Source organism: Tympanuchus pallidicinctus, unplaced genomic scaffold, assembly GCF_026119805.1.
Source record: "Tympanuchus pallidicinctus isolate F22 unplaced genomic scaffold, pur_lepc_1.0 scaffold23, whole genome shotgun sequence".
Lineage (NCBI taxonomy): Eukaryota > Metazoa > Chordata > Aves > Galliformes > Phasianidae > Tympanuchus > Tympanuchus pallidicinctus.
In genome coordinates this window covers 4,469,444-4,488,861 of record NW_026294740.1, presented here as the reverse complement: position 1 = coordinate 4,488,861, position 19,418 = coordinate 4,469,444, and the positions used below count along the sequence as shown (strand labels likewise).

Here is a 19,418-nt window from a genome sequence, read left to right as displayed (position 1 = left end):
AAGATCTCAGATCCCACAGACCCACACAGCACTTGTGGCGCCCATCCATCTGCAAGCGTGGGAGCCTTTTAGTCTTCAGCAGAAGGCCACATTTCCAGGGGTACACCATTCAAATACAGATATATACACACACACACAGCTTAGAAGTGTCATTATTTGACACAGAAATTGCTCATACGTGAGCAGAAGCAGCTCACTTTTGGAAATGATGCCAGTGCAGTTTGTTAAAGGATGGGGAGTCCTAATCAGGATGCAGGGCCACGTGGCAGAGCAGAAATGCCCTGCGGAGAGCAGACAAGGCAAGGACAGCAGGCCGTGCCATTCAAGTAGTGGCACTGAGCAGCAACAAGCTGACAAGGATACAACATGCTCACCCATGGCCATGCACAGCACAGTGCTGCTACATCACCATCTACTCCAAAAAACAGTAGGAAACAATTGGTAGAACAAAGTTCTTGCTGCCAAACAATATAAAGTCTCTGCATTGGCAGTGAGCAGCTTGCTGGCCCATCAGCAATAATGACCAAGTAATGCATCATGTGCAGTTTTGCTCTCAGTTTTATTCTTTCTGTACTTGTGATCAGCGTGAGAGGCAAGACAAAATCCAGCTAATTTAAGGTGGGTTCTTGTAGGAATTCTATGGCAGGCAAAGAGAAGCCTTACATTTCCTCATGCAACTGCCTGAGAGCAGCACGATCCTCTGCAAAGGTCATCTTTGGAGCAACTCATTCTAATTCACCTCTTATTTTAAAGATGATCCACCGAAGGGAACGGAGGGGAGTCAAAAGAAAAAGACTTACTGTGTGAACACACTTTGTGTTTGTCATTTATTACATCTGTACACATGGAGCTAGCACTGTTCTCATTAACAAATCTTCAACCTTTCCCTGCTCCTCCATCATCCCTCCCCAGGTCAATCTGCTCACCTGGATAAGCAGAAGGCAAAACCATTTGGTAACCTGAACAGCAGCAGTTTCATTCAACCCAAAAGATTCCTAAGGCGTGTTTGCTTTAAATGAAATAAAAATTAAAATGAAGCGTTTCTCTTTCTGTTGAGCTGCTGTGCACGGTGCTAAAGATCCTGACTAATGATTGTTAGTACCACAGAGCACTTCTCCAGGAGAAATGATGGAAGATTAGTGAGCGATACCAAAGTTCAGAGAATCAGCTTCCCACACCTTGCCTCCGAACTGCAGGTTCATGCTGAAGTTTTGGGTGGTTTTGTGGGGATTTTTTTTGCCATGTTAAGCTCAGAGTTTCTCTGATCTGCAGAGGAGAAAGGTTTTATTGTCGCTGAACAGAGTTCTTGACGTTGAAAAGCAGTAATTTTGCTCATTGCACTGATTTCATTGGGCACCGGGAGGTTCTGCTAAAACTAAATGATCTGTTAATTCCAACAGCGCTGTGCAAGTCGTAAGTCAACTCTTAAAACACAAAGCAAATCAGAGACAGCTTCTTGGAAATGCATGAGTGGGGAAAAGACCTGGACTCTACAGCTGGGATTGTTGCTTTCTTGAAGAATGCCTTTAAAAACCAGAACATCCCAGGACAATCTGAAGACCCCAGGACTCTGGCCAACCAGTTTCTGCCCTCGAACACTGGCTTCATTGTTCCCTATCAGATTTGCAGTTTCTCCTATGACATGTGGTTTTTTTTCCTCACATCAATCAGCATAATTAACATTTGTAAAGTGCTTTGAGATAGCATCGTGAAAATATTAACAGTTAAAAGGGCAGAACAGTCTATTATCAGCACCTAGCTGATTATTACTACTTGTTTTGTCCTCAGAGCAGCATCACTGTCCTCTCCTTTTACTTCCTGCTAACAAAGCCTAAGGTGACAGTGCTGGCACAAAGGGAGCTTCTGCAGGGCAGTGAAAGAAGGATGTACTGGAAAACATGGAGATGTTTTCTGGAAGGAAAACTGAAGCACAACTCCCGACAAGGATACTCATTACTTCCCAGCTGCATTAGGTAAGTAATGCTACAGGCAGAGTTTCTGTGCACAAAACCATGCAGGAGGCTTTAGACAGCATAAACAATTGTGAAACAAGGAGAGCTGGTGCTAATCTTGGGGAAAAAAAGCACCAGGACGTGGATGCTTTTAGGGGTGGGGAAAACAACTGCTCACTCCAAGCTACTGCCTGAGGGCTGTTAACTACTCAGTAGTAAAATTCTGCTACTCCTCCAGTTGACAGTAACTTCTCCACCTATCAGCTTCACAAAAGCAACTCTTCATGACTTCATAAAGCTTTTCCAGATTTTAAAAGGTTAATTTTACCATTATAATTGCACTTTAAAAACAGGCATCAATCCCTAGGCACTCTCCCCAAACACTTCCTCCATTTATAAAAGTGAAAAGAAAGGCTATAATTATTCACTGTCCTACAGCTACCAGGATTTGAAAGGTTTGATTCAGGTGCCTGAAGAGAGGACACAAACATCCAGTTTTCAGGGCAAGAAAATTGTGCATTTTAAAAAGACAGCAGGCTTCACAGCTTGGATTGCATTGGCTTCAGGTGTTTGTGGAAGGACTCGTGAACCTGTAAAGAAGGCAAGAGAGAGGTTACAGCAAGACCAGGCCCACACTTCGAAACACTTTTTTCAAGATGTGTGAAGCTAATTCTGAATCAGAGGCACTCTGAGGACTTAGAACAGCCACCTGAGTCCTTTGGGATGAGCACTTGGGTGCCTGAATGGCAAACGATGAGAATATAGGCTCAAAACAAATGTTTCTCCACCACTTTGTTTGGAAGAAGGGAAAAAATGCAAGCTATTTTATAGCCACACAGACAGCTCTTAAATAAGGTCAGTAAAGACCACTATGACAGGATTTACAGTTCTGTTCTGACTGATGGAAGAGGGACATTGACTCTTAACCAGTTTAGTTTCTTTTATTAGCCACAGTTGAGCTACAGCCTTTGCACCTGCCATCTTCAAAGCACTACAAGGGAACAGATTTCCTTCCACAGTCACTGCTGCTGCCTCGAGGCACTGGAAGATTTGCCAGATAAGAGGTAGGCTTCCACAGTTATTGTCATTAAACAGAATTAAGAGCAAGTGACAAGCGTTTTTAAATTCCATTACATTACCCAGTAGGGTCTCTAGGCAGAGCATGATTCCCACATGCAACTGAGGAGCTCAAAAGCATCCTGCAGGACTGCATGTGAGGTACAGGTGGGAGTGTAGCTACAAAGTATGCTGAAAGCAGAGGACCTGAAGCAGGTTAACTACTTTTGGTCCACTAACACCAGTGATTTCGGCACCTCCCCACCCTGAGATGAATAACTAGAGCAAAATTAACAACTCTAAATTGAGTTATTTGCTGGACACACATAACCTAAGAATAAATAAGGTTTCCTTACCTCTGTTTTATTGAGTGGGGATTTCTTTGCCCACTCAAACATGTTCTCATACACATTGCCATCATACCGGCCAAGCACAGATGCAAGATGAACATCGTGGAAGTCAAAGGAGTCTACCAGTGCTACTGCATTGGGACGAATCACAGCCAGGAGCTCCTTCACACGCTGGTTCACCTGAGTAATCTGGGTGTCTGTCAAAATACCCGCCTTGGAAAAAGAAAACAAACAGGCCAATCGACCAGATTATCACACCAGTATGCAAGTGACAAGAACCTTCCCCCCTGAGAGCATAAGTTAGCCTTCCCCCACCCAAAAATCCAGTGGTTCTTCAGATGCAAGATTCCCCCCTGACCCCAGTGGCGATTTGTCACAGGGTACAAGCATGAGAAGATGCCTGGCACAGTTACCATTTATCATCCAACTCTACTTCTGTCGGAAAACAAGGGAAACCTCATAAGAGCCTTCCATCAGAACTGCATTGCTACTGACCTTACTTAAGTGAGCAGTCAAAACATTAGGCCTAACCATTTGTGCAGCTCTGCATTTGAAGCATCTTTGTGAACAAGAACTCTGGCTCTAGAGACTGAAGAGTACTGGAGAAAGACACCAACCTGCAGAAAATCCCCTGCATTCTTACTGATCCCATACAGCGCATACAGGAGGCACAGCTCAGTCAACACAGCACAGACAGCTGCATTACTGACTTCAGACAGCTTTGCTGTGAAAAGCTTCACAATTACGTAGTGACAGTGTGCCTACAAGAGACAGGAGGAAGGTGAGCCTTTGGTCCTTGGTGGACCTTTGGTCCACGAAGGGGTGAGCAGTCCTATCACCCCCTCTTCACCAAGTACATCACAGACCTCAGATGCTCGCACAAGGTCAACAGAAGTTTTGTTCCAGGCATCCTCTTTGCTCTTTCTGTGATTCAGTTCAGCTTGCAAATTCTTTGCTGCAGCTTCCACAAGCCTGTTATAGGGAAAAGAAAAACAGGTTCTGTAATAACACCACTTTAACAAGATGACATACACCAAATTCATATGAATTTAATCTAACATACAAGAACTCAGAGATTATGCTTGAAACCAGAATACATAGCCTGGGGCAAGCATTAGTTCTAGAACACCTACCATCAGTGCAGTCACAACACAGCTGGGTAGGGAGAAAAAGACACTTAACAACAAAACGCTGGTGCTTGAATACCTCTTCATGTGTAGGTAATCTGTTCTACTCTCACACTTCCTTCACAACACATTTCAGTATCAGGATTGTTTCTCTCCAGATAGATCACTAAGCAGTTTAAACAACGTTGGTATTATTTGTATGCTTGAATATACTTCATATTGAAATGAGAAAGATATTTCAGAGTAACCAGGCTGCATGTAGCCTCCTGTAACCTCCGAGCCCTTCAGTCTGCCCCAGCCTGGTGAAGTGGCACGCAAAGCAAAGCTTTACAAACTGTACCTTGAGAACCTCACACGAACAAGCAGCACAACACCACCACCTGCCAACACACCCGACTTCATTAGGGCCTTGCTCAGTCTAACCAGCACAAACTCACCGGGCTGCACGTGCTTTGTAGGCCTCTACCAAGCTGAGCGGATCATTGATGCGCACAGTTTCAGTCCTACCAGCCACGTGCTGTGGCTGAATGCGTTGCCTGGAGAGATCATTAAGGTAGGAGACCATGCCAGTAACACGTTGACCAGAACTAACCTGGTTGTAACTTTTGACAAGGAATCTGAAAATAAAGACAACAAACAGCAACTCTTAGTTGTCTCAGTGAAGTCATTTTACCTGAGGTCGATGCAGCAAAGAACAGTTGCAGGTATTGTGCGTTTATCAAAACCAGAGTCCTGCTCCATAGCAATACACCATTCAGCTGCAAATATCCCAATGCCAAGACCAGAAAGTCACGGCCTGGAAGCTACCACACCTAGCAGTCTGCAGCATCATGACTGTGTTTTCTCCTTCGTAGGTGCAGGATGGGGTGAAGGTGACATAGATGTCAGGAATGCCGCTGCAGCGCGAGTAGCCGTGCCCACCGCAGGCCATCCGACATTCCTCAATGCCAGCATTGGCAGTCCAGGAAGTGAATGCCTTCAGCCCTGCTGTCAGGGCATGCAGCTGATGGGCAGAAGGAAAGCAAGTTAGTTATTTTAATAATCCATTATTACCTTGCACATTATTACCTCCTAAGCACTGCAGCTCCCAGAAAAAAGAAAAAACACCACCCCCCGGGGTCTTGTTTTGTTTGTAAGGATTCCTTCCTGAGCTGAACTTTTTATATGAAAGCCTCCACACTTGTAAAGACTTCTCTTGAGCATCCCATCCTTTCTACACCACGTGTAAAGATAGAAAACTGTTCTGAATTGCCTTTTGTCACGTCAGCTTCTCAAACAGAATCCCCAGCTGAAAACTAACATTTTACAACAGCAATCCCTCAATACCTTTGATAACACGTCAGTTCTACTCTGCTCACTTGGAAGAACAATCAAGCTACAGCACAGACCTAAGCCCAGTCTCCACTTTCAAGTGAGGGATAGATCCCAATAGTGGGAGCTATTGGGAATAGGTGAACGGTTGGACTGGATGATCTTTTAGGTCTTTTCCAACCTTGGTGATTCTATGATTCTATGATAAGCTGTCACTCCTGGAAAGTGAATTTTTATATATGATATTTATATAATACCTTTACATTATATATATACACACACGCTTGCCTTCTGCCTTCTTTGCAATCTATTTTTTCTCGTTAAGCACTGCTAAATGAACAGTGCAAACAAGACAGTGTAAGTCCCACGCACACACTAGATTTGTGTTCACTGAATCTAAATTACAAGACATCTCAGGAGTGAAAACAAAAAAGGCTTGATGCCTTTCCTCCCAATGCTGTGAGCACTTCTCAGATAAAATCAGAACCCCCCAATTCCCAAAGCATACAGTACCTCTGGCAGCTCACTCAGATCTCCATCGCTGATGTCCCCACTAACACGATGATACGTGTCTTTTATGTAGGCTCCCACAAAATGAAAAGCATATGCTGTTGCCAGAAGTGGAAACAGTTTGTACTGCTGGGTCTGATAATCCAAAATCTGGGGTTCTGGTGCCCTAGAGCAAAAGATTGATGAGTTATAGCATGCCAGCAACTGGCAAATTGCTCGTAACTCCTATTCAACTCCAACAGAAGCAGCTGCATCTGTCTCACATCAGAGTATCCCAGACTGTGCAACGAAAGTCTCCGGCAGGGCAAGGGCAGTCAAGTACAGGAGATTACTCACTCTGCAATGTAAAACTGCTTGAAAACTATCAAACGCCAAAGCAAACACTTTAGAGTCCCTTCCCCCTCCAGTATTCAGGAATTTTCTGTCAGCATTCAAGCTGCTCTTTTATTTCACTGCACTTACCCAGGCTTTAGCTCAGACTGGTGCCTGACTGCACTGTAGCGGATGGCAATGGTGCAAGCCCGGGACAGGGAGCGAGCTGAATCCCCTACAATCAGAGAGCGGATGAACACCATGGTCCCATAGGTGAGCTTATCACTGACAGGTTTCACATAGGTGCCATCTGGTTCAACCTACCAAAAAAAAAAAATACAGCCTGTTGATTTTTAAAGCTTTCTCCCTTTTACACATTCTCATTTCGAAGCTCAGAAAGTACTTCCAAGCAGCCCACCTAAACAAGGAGTCGCTAACATGCAGTGCTTAGGGCACCGTGCAACTACAGCATGTGAAGCATTGCTTCTTAATGGCATCTGCTGAAATTCACTGCTTTACCTGAGCATATTTCATCAGCATGTTTTCCCGAGGAATCCTGAAGTTGTCCATTTTCAAGTAGCCATTATCCATTTCATCGTAACCAAACTTGGGCCCGATGTCACCCACTGTAATCCCTGCCACAGACAGAGCCATTTGCATTACAAAAGAGGAACACTTCACACGAGGTTTAAGATGCCTTCAAGAAAGCCCTGATGCTGTAAGGACCAACAGCTAAGTAGGACCTTAATGGGCAAAAAAAAAAACAACCAACCTCAAAACAAAGGGCATTCACTGTTTTTATGCATTCCTACTGTATGGTGACTGGGGGTAGTTATCTCTAAAAATAATCCATCTCAATTCTAACTATTATTTTGCCCTTTTCAGGATGCAGAAGCATGTGCTGCCTCACAGAATCCCTACCTGGCAAACAAGGGAACAGAATCAAATTCCAGACTGACCCTCACATTGAAAACGTGACACGGAAGTCAGCAGCAGCCCAGTCACCAGTAAGACTCCTGAAGTTTCAAGTCCTGTGGTCTACAATCCACCACCCACTAAAACCAGCGAGTGCAATAAGCTGCTCGTTAACAAGACACACACGGCTGTACGTAGCCAAAGAGAAACAGAAATGAAGATGCCCCACGAGCACTGAATCCTTAAGGGAATTTGTTACCTGGCAAAGGTTCGTGGGTGCCCAGCTGCCGTATGGGAACAATGAAGGCATGCAGTCCCTTGCATTGGCCCTGAGTGTAGAGCTGAGCCAGAACAATGGCGTGGTTCGAGGTCTTTCCAACTACAGGAGTGGGAGTCAAAAAGGCAACACACAGAAGTCTTATTTCCTTTAAAGCAGGATGCAAAGTTCACATTTTTCATGTTATTAGATTAATAACACTGATTACCATCCAGATTCCACAGCTAGACAAACAAGGTCGCCTATGCCTGCAAATTATTATTCTTTAGGCTATACAACACTGAGCCCGTGGCACAGCTGGCAGTAAGGCCAAGGGAAGGTTCTTATTGAAGTCTCAAATGCTTCACTGAGATTTAATACTGCAGAGAAAAATATACCAAATCTGCACAGAGTGAATGATTCAGAGCAATAATCCAGAGCACAGAAGTTTATGTAAGCCCTGATAAATTTGTTACTAGTGCAAAGGGCGACTCCTCGCACCAAGCCTCCACCATCATTCTGTTGCTGTGATACATGTCATCACTGCCTCGGTTTTTCACATATCCTGAAGGTTCATACAGATACACTTACGTCCACCTGGCCACCACTTAATGGAGGTCACAGTGGGGCTGTTGAGGATGAACTCCTGGGTAGCAGGGTCGTAAGTGGCCGTAGTTTCCAGACCCCGAAGGTGAGTTCCTGAAAACAAGCAAACGCATTATTTTGGCAGAAAGTCAGTCAGAAAACAAGTAACAACTGAACTGAGCAATGGAAAGTTGAACTCCAGTAGCAATGGACAAGTTTTAACTTTACTTTCTGGCTTTCTAAAGGATTAAATATTAATTAATTGAAGAATAAATGAGATTCAGATCATATTCTGGGATCTGAAGCCAATTCTCTGAAAACGTATTATTGTTTCAGTGGTCTAAAATTTGTTTCCAAGCACCTCCAATCTGACACCTGCTTCTTATTACACACCAGAAGCCCTTTGTCAATAATAAGATCCACATCACTACGATTACCTGGCTTTCACTAAAACTGCAGGCTGATTAAGTGCAAAATGAACAAACACACTTCTCAGCCACAAGATGAAACTAACTGCACCCATCATCTCAGGCCTACATCCTCCTCTCCTGATGGAGCAATCTGTCATTCATAGCTCCCAGACAACAAGTAAGGGCCTGCATTTGTTACTGATGCAGTCAGATAAGCAGACTGCAAAATACCTCAACGACTCCATGTACAAACAGTTTTCTGCCTTCAACCCTTTGCTCCACAACTCACACAAACCTGCCTCAGCAGCGGCAGCCTCTGCATCAGTGAAAAAAATCACTGTGACTACATTTTAAACTGGACAAGCTGCAAAACTCGTGACAGCCTGGACTGACAAAGCACAGCAGAGCCAGCAACTTTACACCAGAGTTTCAAGAAGAAAAAAAAGGACATCACCTTGATGCACCTGCATGTTCCCAAAGCACAGAGCTTAATGGTAGGCTTCCATGGGCAGCTTAACACTTACTCTGCTGGTAAAGTCTTCAAACCTCACTAGATGCAAGGAATTCTTCACAGATTTGCAGCTGTGTTGTGCTTCATAAAGTCTCCACGCTGCCCTTCAGCACAAAGGTGAACCCTGCTCGTTTTTAGAGAGTAATTCTTATCTGCAACCTTCAGGTGTCAAACTTAGTTTCCCAAGGTGTAAAACTTGGATTAAAAGTATTGCAATCAATACTGCTGGAGTTGTCACAGTCCATTTCAAAGCTTGAAAGCAAACAAGTAGCAATAAAGAACAAAACCTACTTCAGATAAATACATAAAAAATTGTGGTCCAATTAAAAAAAAAAAAAAAAAAACACATTAGAATGAGCTGAAAAACTGGGGACCCCACAAAACATGAGCATTGAAACCAAGTCATCCACATGTTCTCTGATCCAAGGTCAGTCCCAAGGTGACAAACAGCTCTTACTCTTTTGGCATCTTGTTCAGTGTCTGAAAGCTTTGTTCCTTTGGTCTTCACACTGACTGTGAATTAGGGCAAAGCAGAAATCACACTGGAAAGAATGGTGAGCATAGAAATGCACAGATGTCATCAGACTGACACCACAGCAGTCGCACCATAGCACGAGGTGTTCTGCTGGTTTCAATGGCACAAGAGGAGCACTCAGTCTGCTTTTACTTACAACTACAAACTCTCCCATCACAGGGGATAAAAGTGTGGTATTATGGACTACTAAAAAAACAACCTCACAAGCAGCCCACTTCTCCCTGTAAGCCACAACCACACCAGTACAGGCCATGGGATAAACACACACAGTTCTTCCCAGGCAGGGGAATCCTTCGTATACAAAGCCATTCTTAACAATAGCATGTATTGAATGTACTGTACCATGGCCCATCTCAGTCTGGGCATAAGTGCCAATGATCTCCAGGTTCCAGGCAGGCATGAAGAAGCGATCCTGCTGCTCTGGGGTTGCCTGGGTGAGAAGGGTGGGGAGGAACATGCCCAGATGAAGATCCAGAGGCTCAGGCCGTCCACGATGAACAAAGCTGTGAAAAGGTGCCATGGGATGGAAGTTGTGAAGGCAGTGTTATGGGAGGGAAGCGAGCGAGAAGATTCGTGGTGGAGGTTGAGGAAAAGACAAAAAGAAAAAAACAGGGTAAATCAGAATTCAGCAAGTGTATTTCAGCAAGCCAGAGCACTGTCCTTTCCTCAGATCTGAGCAATACAAAACATGCTTACTTTGAAATAAGCATGATGCAATTCATTTCTTACTAATCTTGTACCAAATGCATTTGTAGCATGCACGTCATTTCATGCTCAGTACAATCGAGAAGGCTAAATCCAAACCAAAAAAGGAAGACCAGACCCTCAGCATGGCTTGGAAAGCAGAGCACACTCAGTTAAAAACTGGGCTGAGTCAGAACGGCAGTCTGTTGAAGATGTGGTCGGGCTGGATGCAATAAATCTCTGAATGAGCAAAGTCCACGGTCTTTTTCATTATTTGAGGGCACAAAGCATCCAAAGTCCCAGCTCATCTCGTTCAATTAGCCAGGCTTTTACTGGGACTTTCCTTATTAAGAGCCTGTTTCCTTATTAAGAGCCTAAGAGCCTAACTCCTTTCAGTAGGAGGTCTGATACACATCCTATATACTGCCTTAACCTCCTAAAATCCCAGCCACCATCTCCTCCCTTCTTGCTGTTTCTAACAGCTCTCTTAACAAGGCAGTGCTCTGCGTGCGCAACCCAAAGTTGTGAACATCATTTGGTCAGAAAGCCAACATTTTTGGACTTGGAAATCAAAAGTTCAACATCTCTCCATGTAAACACGGGTTACTGGAGTTACTCTTCCACCAGACATCACTGTTGGGTGGTTCCATGGTCCATTAAGCCTTTGGATATAAAAATAAGAGCTTCATAGAATCTCTTAAGTATTATTTGCTTTGAGGACTTGCAGCACTCTTCCTTCTTGTCTCCTCACTCCACAACAAACCATTCCTCTGGAGATTATTTCATCTACATGAAAAGCCTCTCAAAATTCAACTCTTTTCAAAATTATTTCCTAGCTTACAAATATAAAGGAAATAAACTAAATAGCATCAGTCCCTAACGTGCAAGGCTGACAATACTGCATGCTACAGAATGCAAGCCATTAAAACAGCTGGGCTGTAGATTCAGGATCAGTACCTTGTAGTTGTGCCACCCCTAAACACACACAGACATGAACTCGTTGTGTCCTTAGAGCTTTTTAACAACTGAAGGTGAGCTTATCTGCAGGTATCTGAAAATACCAAACACAGTAAGCTCAGCAGCAATGTTTTATACCCTTTCTGGCTGAGCAGTGATCAAGCTCAACTGAGGACTAGTGGTTATTTTCATCTGGAATCCCAGATTTTAAGTGAGTGCAGCTGACAGTCAGAGACTGAAAAAAACCACCCTTACTTACTAATAGATATGAGCCAGGTAAAAACAACACAGTGCTTCAATTACTCCTTTTTGTTTCCCTTTCAGCTCTGTGCTTCGGTTTTACTTTGTTTCAAATAATCATTCACTACAAATAAGTTAAAACCAACTCAGGCTACCAAGAAGGCACACGCTGCGTTCAAACCACCCATCCAGGCTGGGGTTTGAGTCAGTAACCCAGAGGCTTGTCTCCCCACCACCAGTTCCTAAATATCGAGTTTAATTTAAGTAGAGCTTAGTGGCAATTATTGCAGAAGCTTTGCTGATGAAAATAGATCTTCAACATTCACAGCAGGAATGCCAAACAGTTGTATTTTCATTATTCAGTATGGAAAGTGTTCACTTGCCCATACTATCACCAGGTTAGTTCAATTAAGTGCCAAAACAGAAATTTTACCACGAAAGGTGAGAACAACAAGCAAATCAAACCATCACCAGGCAAGAGAGCGCAATGATCTAATGTGAAACAGCAAGTAAATCCAATCACTTCAGCATAGCTGTGTGTCTGAATTAAAGCAGTTTGTGTGAAAAAGCAAATCAAGTTAGGGAGCTTTATTTTTTTGGTCATCCTTTGGACTCAGCTTCCCGTGCTGCGTTAGGCTTCACACTTCTCTCTGGAGCAGAAGGGTGGAAAGGATTTTCTCCGTTGCATCTTCTATGAAGATTTCTCACTAACATGAGTGGCTGTAACCCAACAGACAGACCATCCAGCTCCAGCAGATGTCCAGGCTTGTATATATCTTGCTTTCCAGGTCCAGATGCCAGCATAAGAACCAATAAATGGTTTGTTAAACTATTCTTGTTAGCATTTCATGCCCATAATTCCACGTTCTGGCCTAAAACATGTTCTTATCCATTGAGCACTCTTCCATTTGAAGAAGTGAAAGCAGTTGTGCTCAATGGTGGGAATAAGATGTTGCCATTCTTTGGAACCAAAATCTTTCCATGAAGCTCTACAGCTGCAATAGAGTAGCATCTGGAAGAAGAGTGCTTGGGACAAAGCATACCTCACTTTTGAAGACACAAAGTGCAATCCCATCACATTACACTGCAGGGTCTCTGTCTGACTCGTCAATGCAGGCTGAGCACACACAAAGAACTCTGCATGTACATGCCTTGGACTTGGGCAAAAAAACCACAGCACAGTGCTGTTGACTGATATGTTCCAACGAGTTCAACCAAAATGCAGCCTCCCAGGACTCTGCACAACCTCCTGACATTAAAACAAAGGCAAACAGCTATGAAGTAAGTGATCAGCTAAGAGGTGCTTTCTGGAAAAGACCAAAAGGAATCCTGTGATCGTTATGATGAGCAATGAAACAGCTGTCCTGCTGTCAGGCAGTAGACAACGGTTAACCAAACTATTTCACCTTCCCCCTTCTAGATTTACCTAGGGAGCATCACAAACTTACAAACTGGAGTTACCAAAGCGAGGTTTCCCACTGATCCCTGAAGGAACTAACCATGGCCCATTTCGGTTTGGGCGTAGGTGCCAATTATCTTGACTCCACGAACCAGAGGCAGCCATTTCTTCTTCTGAGCATCAGTCGTTTGGGTCTCTATGGTTTTATGAAACATGCTGAAGTGCAGACCGAAAGGTTCAGTGAAATTGCCCAAGCATGCTCTACAGGAGAGAAATAGAGGGATCTGGATCTCAGTCTCACCAAGAACGCGATCCTGAACGGCTTTTCTCCAGCTGCAGCACCAGATTATGTTTGCTATTTCCACCTTTCCTTATTCCAGCCTCCAAATACGGAGGCACTGGAAGCAGTGCTAATGGGAAACAAATGTTGATTTCAGGCATTTTATTCACCCTGTGATTCCTGCTGTTGTTGTGTAGTTAAATAGTATTATTCCACAAAGATGCATTGGGAACTTAAAATTCAGACAGGAAAACTAAGTTTTCTCCCCCCATCCCTCAGATTTGGTGGTAATCAACCCCACAACTGCCACAGGTCTAGAATGAGGTCATTACTTGTACTTCAACACATAGAAGCACTATGTACTGAAAAGGAAAATGGCCTGTTAGGATACCAAGTGCTTTTCTGAAGAGTTCCATATTATCTCTATCTGCCCCTATCAGCTGTGAGATCACGACCTCACCTTCAGTTAAAATTACTGCTACAAGCTAATGCTGGAAGGAATGCAAGGGAAATCAGATGTTTTAGATACATTTCATCAAAACAAATTATGTTATGATTTGTAGCCACAATGGCAGGCAAATAAAACAAACTCCATGACAAAACTGCTACCAATTTTCTTTGTGTAAAAGCTAGGCAGTAAATGACAGCACCTTCCCTTCACCATTCTGCAGAGCCTGAGCAGTTTCTTCCATCTTCCACTGACTGTAAATGAATGCTTCGTTCATCCAGACTCGAAGATGGGAGAAAAATGTGTGCTCTCTCTGCACATATACATAAGATCTCCTCAAAATGTTTAAGAGACCTCTGAGGGAAATGCATCCTTCCATTGCTGGGTATCAACACCTGCCCAGGAAGCACGTGTGAGAGTTTGTTGCCATCAGATCTGCACTGAGCAGCAGATACCACCTACAGTTTTTCAAATTACAGCAACGTTTGTGGCTGGTATTTTACAACATGCCTGGAATGATTGCCTGGGAGTAGAGAATAAATGATTGACAATTCAAGAATCCCTATGAAAACTGTACAGATTAGCCTTAAGGTGAGAAAGGAGGACAAAGCTTTACCAGCACCACTGAGCTGCACGTTCAACATGCACAGTTTTAAAGGGATGATACCAAATGAACTAGGAGCAAAACCAGTGTCATCAAGTAACCTATCACTGCTGTTAATGTTCTGACTGTGCTCTCAGGCGGTGTGAATGCAAGTACAGCATCCAGAGTTCTCGGGATCATTGCAGATGCTTTTCCTACCAGAAAATCTGCTGCTGCCTACAGCAGGAGCACCCATTTACAAAGCAGAAGTTACCATGTTGATCAGGGGCTTACATATGCTACAAGAACGAGGAGAAAGAATAATTCTCAGCACTGTTGTAGTTTCCTCAGTGAGTTTTTCTTCTGCTGCGGGATCTGTGTAGCAATAGCAGCACTGCTCCTCACTGCCTACAGTGCTCTTACCAGCTGTCCATTCTTTAGGCCCCAAAGGACAAGAGGGAGAAAACGTGCTGACTTTGAAATACACTGCCTTACAGTAGCCTGGGAAGGAGTCCTCTGCATGTTTTCAGAAGCCATTGACAGAACTTGTGCAAAGGTGCAGCACGTCCTTTGTGGTCACAAAAATCAGGTCAGACCCAGCTTCTTTGAAGGCAATGCTCCAGAAAAATCTTCTTAGAATTGACAGCAGCAACTTCCATTGCTTATCAGTACATTTAATCACAATTGCCAGATGCCTTGTGTTTACCTAATACCTTCTCAGACTGAAGACAGGTGTTCTGCAGGCTGATACCTAATAACATCCTGGTGTTGGGAAGTCATACTATTTCTTTGACCAAACCTGTAGAACTTTAACAGCTTCCTATGTTAGCAAAGCTGAAGGCAGAACTCAAAGCTAACTAATTACAGCAGAAACTTTCCACTTTGCTAATCCAGACTGACCAGCTAGGATTTGATTAACGTGCCTTTTAATGGTCAAAATGACAAGAGAGAATCCTGCTTTCAGGGCAAACTGACGAGGTACTGGCTGCAAAAGGAGGGCAAACAGATTCTCTTTTGTTTGTATTTTTTTACTGCTTCCTCTCTGTTTCTACATTCCCGTTTAGCACTTGCCACTGCCTATACAGCTTGTTCTCTAGAGACTGAGTTGTGCAACTACATCAACACTGAATGTGAACAGCTACACTTAGCACAAGCAATTCGAGCGGTGAGCAAAGGTCCCCATGCTGGTCTGAAGTCAGATTTGCTACATCAGTGAGTCAATAAGCAGACTGCAGTTCCAAAGCCACTTACAAGAGGATGTGTAGTAACACCCTACTTTGGCAACGTAGCTCTTTCCAAATTTCACAGCAACAAATGCCACCCACACAGGAAAAGGCACTCGGATCTGACAGATTAGCCTGATGGAGAATCTACCCACAGAGTACAACACAAGCCAAGACTGTTTTCCTGTGACTCCAACGCTAAATTAACAATTCCAGACACTGAGGTACAGGACAGCATCACTTCCTTTAGAGCAATGCCTGCAAGCAAAGCTTTCTAGCTTTTGTATTTCTTCAGGTAACTCTCAAGGAAGAGTTTGGAAGGAGCTCCTCAGTGGGCAAGGAGCAGGGCTGGGCCTGCCTGACCCACACTGACTGGGCTTCAGAGGTAACCACTACAGTTACTTGCACTCTGCTGCAGTTAGACCGTAACAGAAACCTCAGTTAATCCAAAATTCCCCAAGATGCTCACTAACAATCACTGCCTTTACAAGCAAATGTGTCCCTGCCATCTTTGGGGATGATCACGAGGTGAGAGAGATTACTGCAAAACTTCCTGAACTTCCATATGTAGGAATCTGATTGCTAATCACAGTAAATCCAACTTGACAGCTGAATCAAGGGCTTCAGTGTTTCATAAACTTCATTAAAGGCGTGTTGCAACACCAGAACCATTCTGTTTTCCTGTTTAAATAAATCCAAACCATTTCTCCACATCAGCTTTTAAGAAAGTCACTGAAATCTATTATTGGGCTGCTTCTGAGGCAGCCTGTTTTCACAAAATGCTGTCAGCTACGTGCTAAAGCTGCACATCTTTTAGAAAAGACTGCATTTATCCTGTAAGCTTCATAGAAATTATCAGCTGTATACTGCATATAATAACCTAAAGTTTCTCCATGAAAATAATCCAATAAGTTCCCTATTGCTTCCCATAGGAAAACTCCTGTCTAGCAGGAAATGCATCATTAACTTTCACCATCTGTAATGTAATACAATCACTGAAGTTCCTTGCTATACTGATAACAGCTTTCAAAAGAATGCTTACCAGGTTCTCCACAAAACCTTTCATGACTGAGGTCAGCATAGATTAAAAGTTCTGGAACTAAAATCACAGCAGACAAGGTGTTCTCAATTAACCAATTAACCAAGGTGTTCTCAATTAACCAGTCCCAATATTCTCGTCCTGAGGCCAGTGACAGCTTTTCTACAAACCCACTCAACAGGGCTTGTGATCCTACTGGTGTGTTACTTCATGTACACTGGCTATGAAATCTGCCAGGGGATACATCCTCAGCCCTATGTGCAGAGTTCTACAGCTGTGCAATCTCTCTGTTAAGCAGCTCATTTGATTATGACAGAAAAAGCTTAATAGAGTTAAGGGCAGAACCACGTCAAAGTCAGGAACCAAGTTCCCTGCAAGCTGGAAGCAATGAAACTCAGATATAAAGACAGTTTTCTTTTTATCAACTTTACCCAAGGCTAATATCATCAGATAAACAGAAGTCAGATACAATAAATAGCCTCTAGGTCAAAGGGAACCATTACAGCACCAGCAGCTTGAAAGAGACAGGACAGGGAAGGCACAACCAACAAGAACTTACAAGCTGTCTTGGAATACTTTCAAGTATGTCTGCAATGCAACATTATTAGGCCTAAGTGCAAAGTGAAGTAAACAGCTTTAACAGATTTTCTCATAAGCTCCAGCCCCACCAGATCCATTCAAAGCTGAAATATTTCAGTGTATTTTTTACACCTTCTGGCAATTCAGCCTGCAAGCCCCATTTTGGACCTTCTGTAATAAAATGAGTAATTTTTAGTAAAGTATCTCTAGCTAAAAATCTAGGAAAGGACAATATTCTGATCAACAGGTATTCATCTGAAATCAACAGGTTAGAATTCAACAGGCTTTAGCGCAGGTCTTTTTTTCTATATAGAAAACTAAAGTGCAGCCCTAACGTATGGAATTTTATCACACACAAAGCACATTCTACAGCTCAGTACCTTTTGAACCAGTAGATTTCTTCCGGGTCTGCAATTCCATACTCTCTTAACTTCATCACCATCAGAGAGCTCTTCCTGACGGCTTGCTCATAGCGTTGGCTGCGGGAGAGGAAGTTCAAATCTTCGTGCTGGAAGTCAGGGTCGTTAATCACTAAGGCCTCTGGAGACAGACAGAGGAAAACAAACTCAGTTATTACAGTCCTCGATAAACTGCACATGAAATGGTTCAGCCTTTTGCTTGTTGTGCCTCAGGCTGCAGATACCAAAATACTTGAAACCCTGAGTTAAAAGGTAATGAAATTGGAAAGAAGTCACAAAGCTCTCAGAGCATTTTGGGCAGCGGGACACAGAGTATGGTGCTCGCCATAAGCCAAATTTTAAACTGGGCACATTCTGGACACGACAGGAGATTCACTCAGTGATGTGAGACCAGCAGGGCACCCTCCCACGGCCCGGCACTGCAGAATCAGATTGCCTCACACACATCTGATCGCCACGGGCTCTTGGAAGGAAGGCGCTGCTCTTGTTCCCCCTGCACTGACTGGGAACGGAGGTACCCTGAGGCTACAGATTTTTGCCATCCCCTTTGGCACAGAAGTTGTGCAACAGCAGCCTGTGACAGTCACAGAATCACAGAAACACCAAGGCTGGAAAAGACCTACGAGATCACCCCGTCCAACCAGCCACCTATCGCCAGTAATTCTCACCAAACCACGTCCCTCAACACCAAATCTAAACATTCCTTGAACACCTTCAGGGTCGGTGACTCCATCACCTCCCTGTGCAGCCCATTGCACTGCCTGACCACAGAGAAGCAGTATTTCCTAACGTCCAGCCTAAATCTCCCCTGGTGCAGCTTGAAGCCATTCCCTCTGGTTCTTGCCCCACTCTGGCAGGGGCAGAGAAGGAAATGGGAGCATTTCAGAGGTGCCATATACCATGATTATGAGGGGAGAGAAGCAGGTTACAGCGTGCTGTCGGGTAACAACTCTAGGGTGAGCCCATTGTGGCCTTCCAGTACTTGAAAGGAGCATTTGAACAGGAGGGGAACAGCCTTTTACATGGATTGATAGTGATAGGACAAAGGGAATTGGTTTTAAGCTGAGACAGGGGAGGTTTAGGTCAGATATGAGGGGGAAGTTTTCCACACAGAGGGTGGTGACGCCCTGGAACAGGTTGCCCAAGGAGGTTGAACCCCTGGAGGCATTCAAGGCCAGGCTGGATGTGGCTCTGGGCAGCCTGGTCTGCTGGTGGGCGACCCTGCTCATAGCAGGGGGTTGGAACCGGATGGTCACTGTTGTCCTTTGCAACCCAGGCCGTTCTGTGATTCTGTCAACAGTGCAGGACGAGAGCCAGCACAGCCGCGGGAAGCCACCTCCCACCCGGTGAGAAGGGGAATTCATGGCGAACCAGGCCCCGTTCCAGGCTCACCCCAGTCCCGTGCAGGGCTCCCCGCCCCCATGGACACGCTGGGCCTGCGGACCCCTCCAGGCAGCCCGAGCCGCTCTTACGAGCCCCTCTCTCCCCTCCCCCTCCTCGCAGAGCCGGCCCGGACCCCTTTCCCCGCAGCCGGGCCGCCCTCACCGATCTCCTTTCGGCGCCGGGTTCGCTCGGCGCCTCCATCCAAGATGTGCGTGAGCAGCTCGGGCTGGAAGGTGGCAGCGGCGCGCTCCCTGCGCAGATCCTCGTTCATCATCGCGGCGACTCCGTTCGGCCCCGTCCGTCCCCGACGTCCACCCGGCTCCGCGCGAAGCCCCGCCCCCCTGACGTCACCGC

General features: G+C 44.6%; 1 protein-coding gene across 3 annotated transcripts; it reads right to left on the bottom strand.

Annotated features, from left to right (window-relative positions):
• Positions 1-800: 800 nt before the first annotated feature.
• On the bottom strand, positions 801-19,394 carry ACOX1 (acyl-CoA oxidase 1). Of its 3 annotated transcripts, none has more exons than XM_052688232.1 (14): positions 19,227-19,394; positions 17,643-17,802; positions 10,173-10,333; positions 8,381-8,488; positions 7,793-7,912; positions 7,138-7,253; positions 6,769-6,938; positions 6,310-6,472; positions 5,298-5,488; positions 4,923-5,102; positions 4,225-4,330; positions 3,976-4,119; positions 3,365-3,571; positions 801-2,542 (listed from the first exon to the last, which is right to left on the bottom strand). In XM_052688232.1, the coding sequence occupies exons 1-14, from the start codon at positions 19,336-19,338 to the stop codon at positions 2,492-2,494; spliced, it is 1,989 nt and encodes a 662-aa protein (XP_052544192.1). In that variant the 5' UTR covers positions 19,339-19,394; the 3' UTR covers positions 801-2,491. The 3 variants fall into 3 exon arrangements, with proteins under 3 accessions (XP_052544192.1, XP_052544191.1, XP_052544193.1); XM_052688231.1 differs by lacking the exon at positions 10,173-10,333 and adding an exon at positions 13,211-13,371 and having other exon boundaries at positions 19,227-19,393; XM_052688233.1 differs by lacking the exons at positions 10,173-10,333; positions 19,227-19,394 and having other exon boundaries at positions 17,643-17,796.
• Positions 19,395-19,418: the final 24 nt, after the last annotated feature.

Coding starts and splice junctions, on each gene's coding strand:
- ACOX1 (XM_052688232.1), bottom strand. CDS start 19,338: ATGATGAACGAGGATCTGCGCAGGGAGCGCGCCGCTGCCACCTTCCAG. Junction 17,803..19,226: donor CCGGCGCCGAAAGGAGATCG/GTGAGGGCGGCC, acceptor GTCTGTCTCCAG/AGGCCTTAGTGATTAACGAC. Junction 8,489..10,172: donor CCAGACTGAGATGGGCCATG/GTACAGTACATT, acceptor GCTTGTTTTCAG/GAACTCACCTTCGGGGTCTG.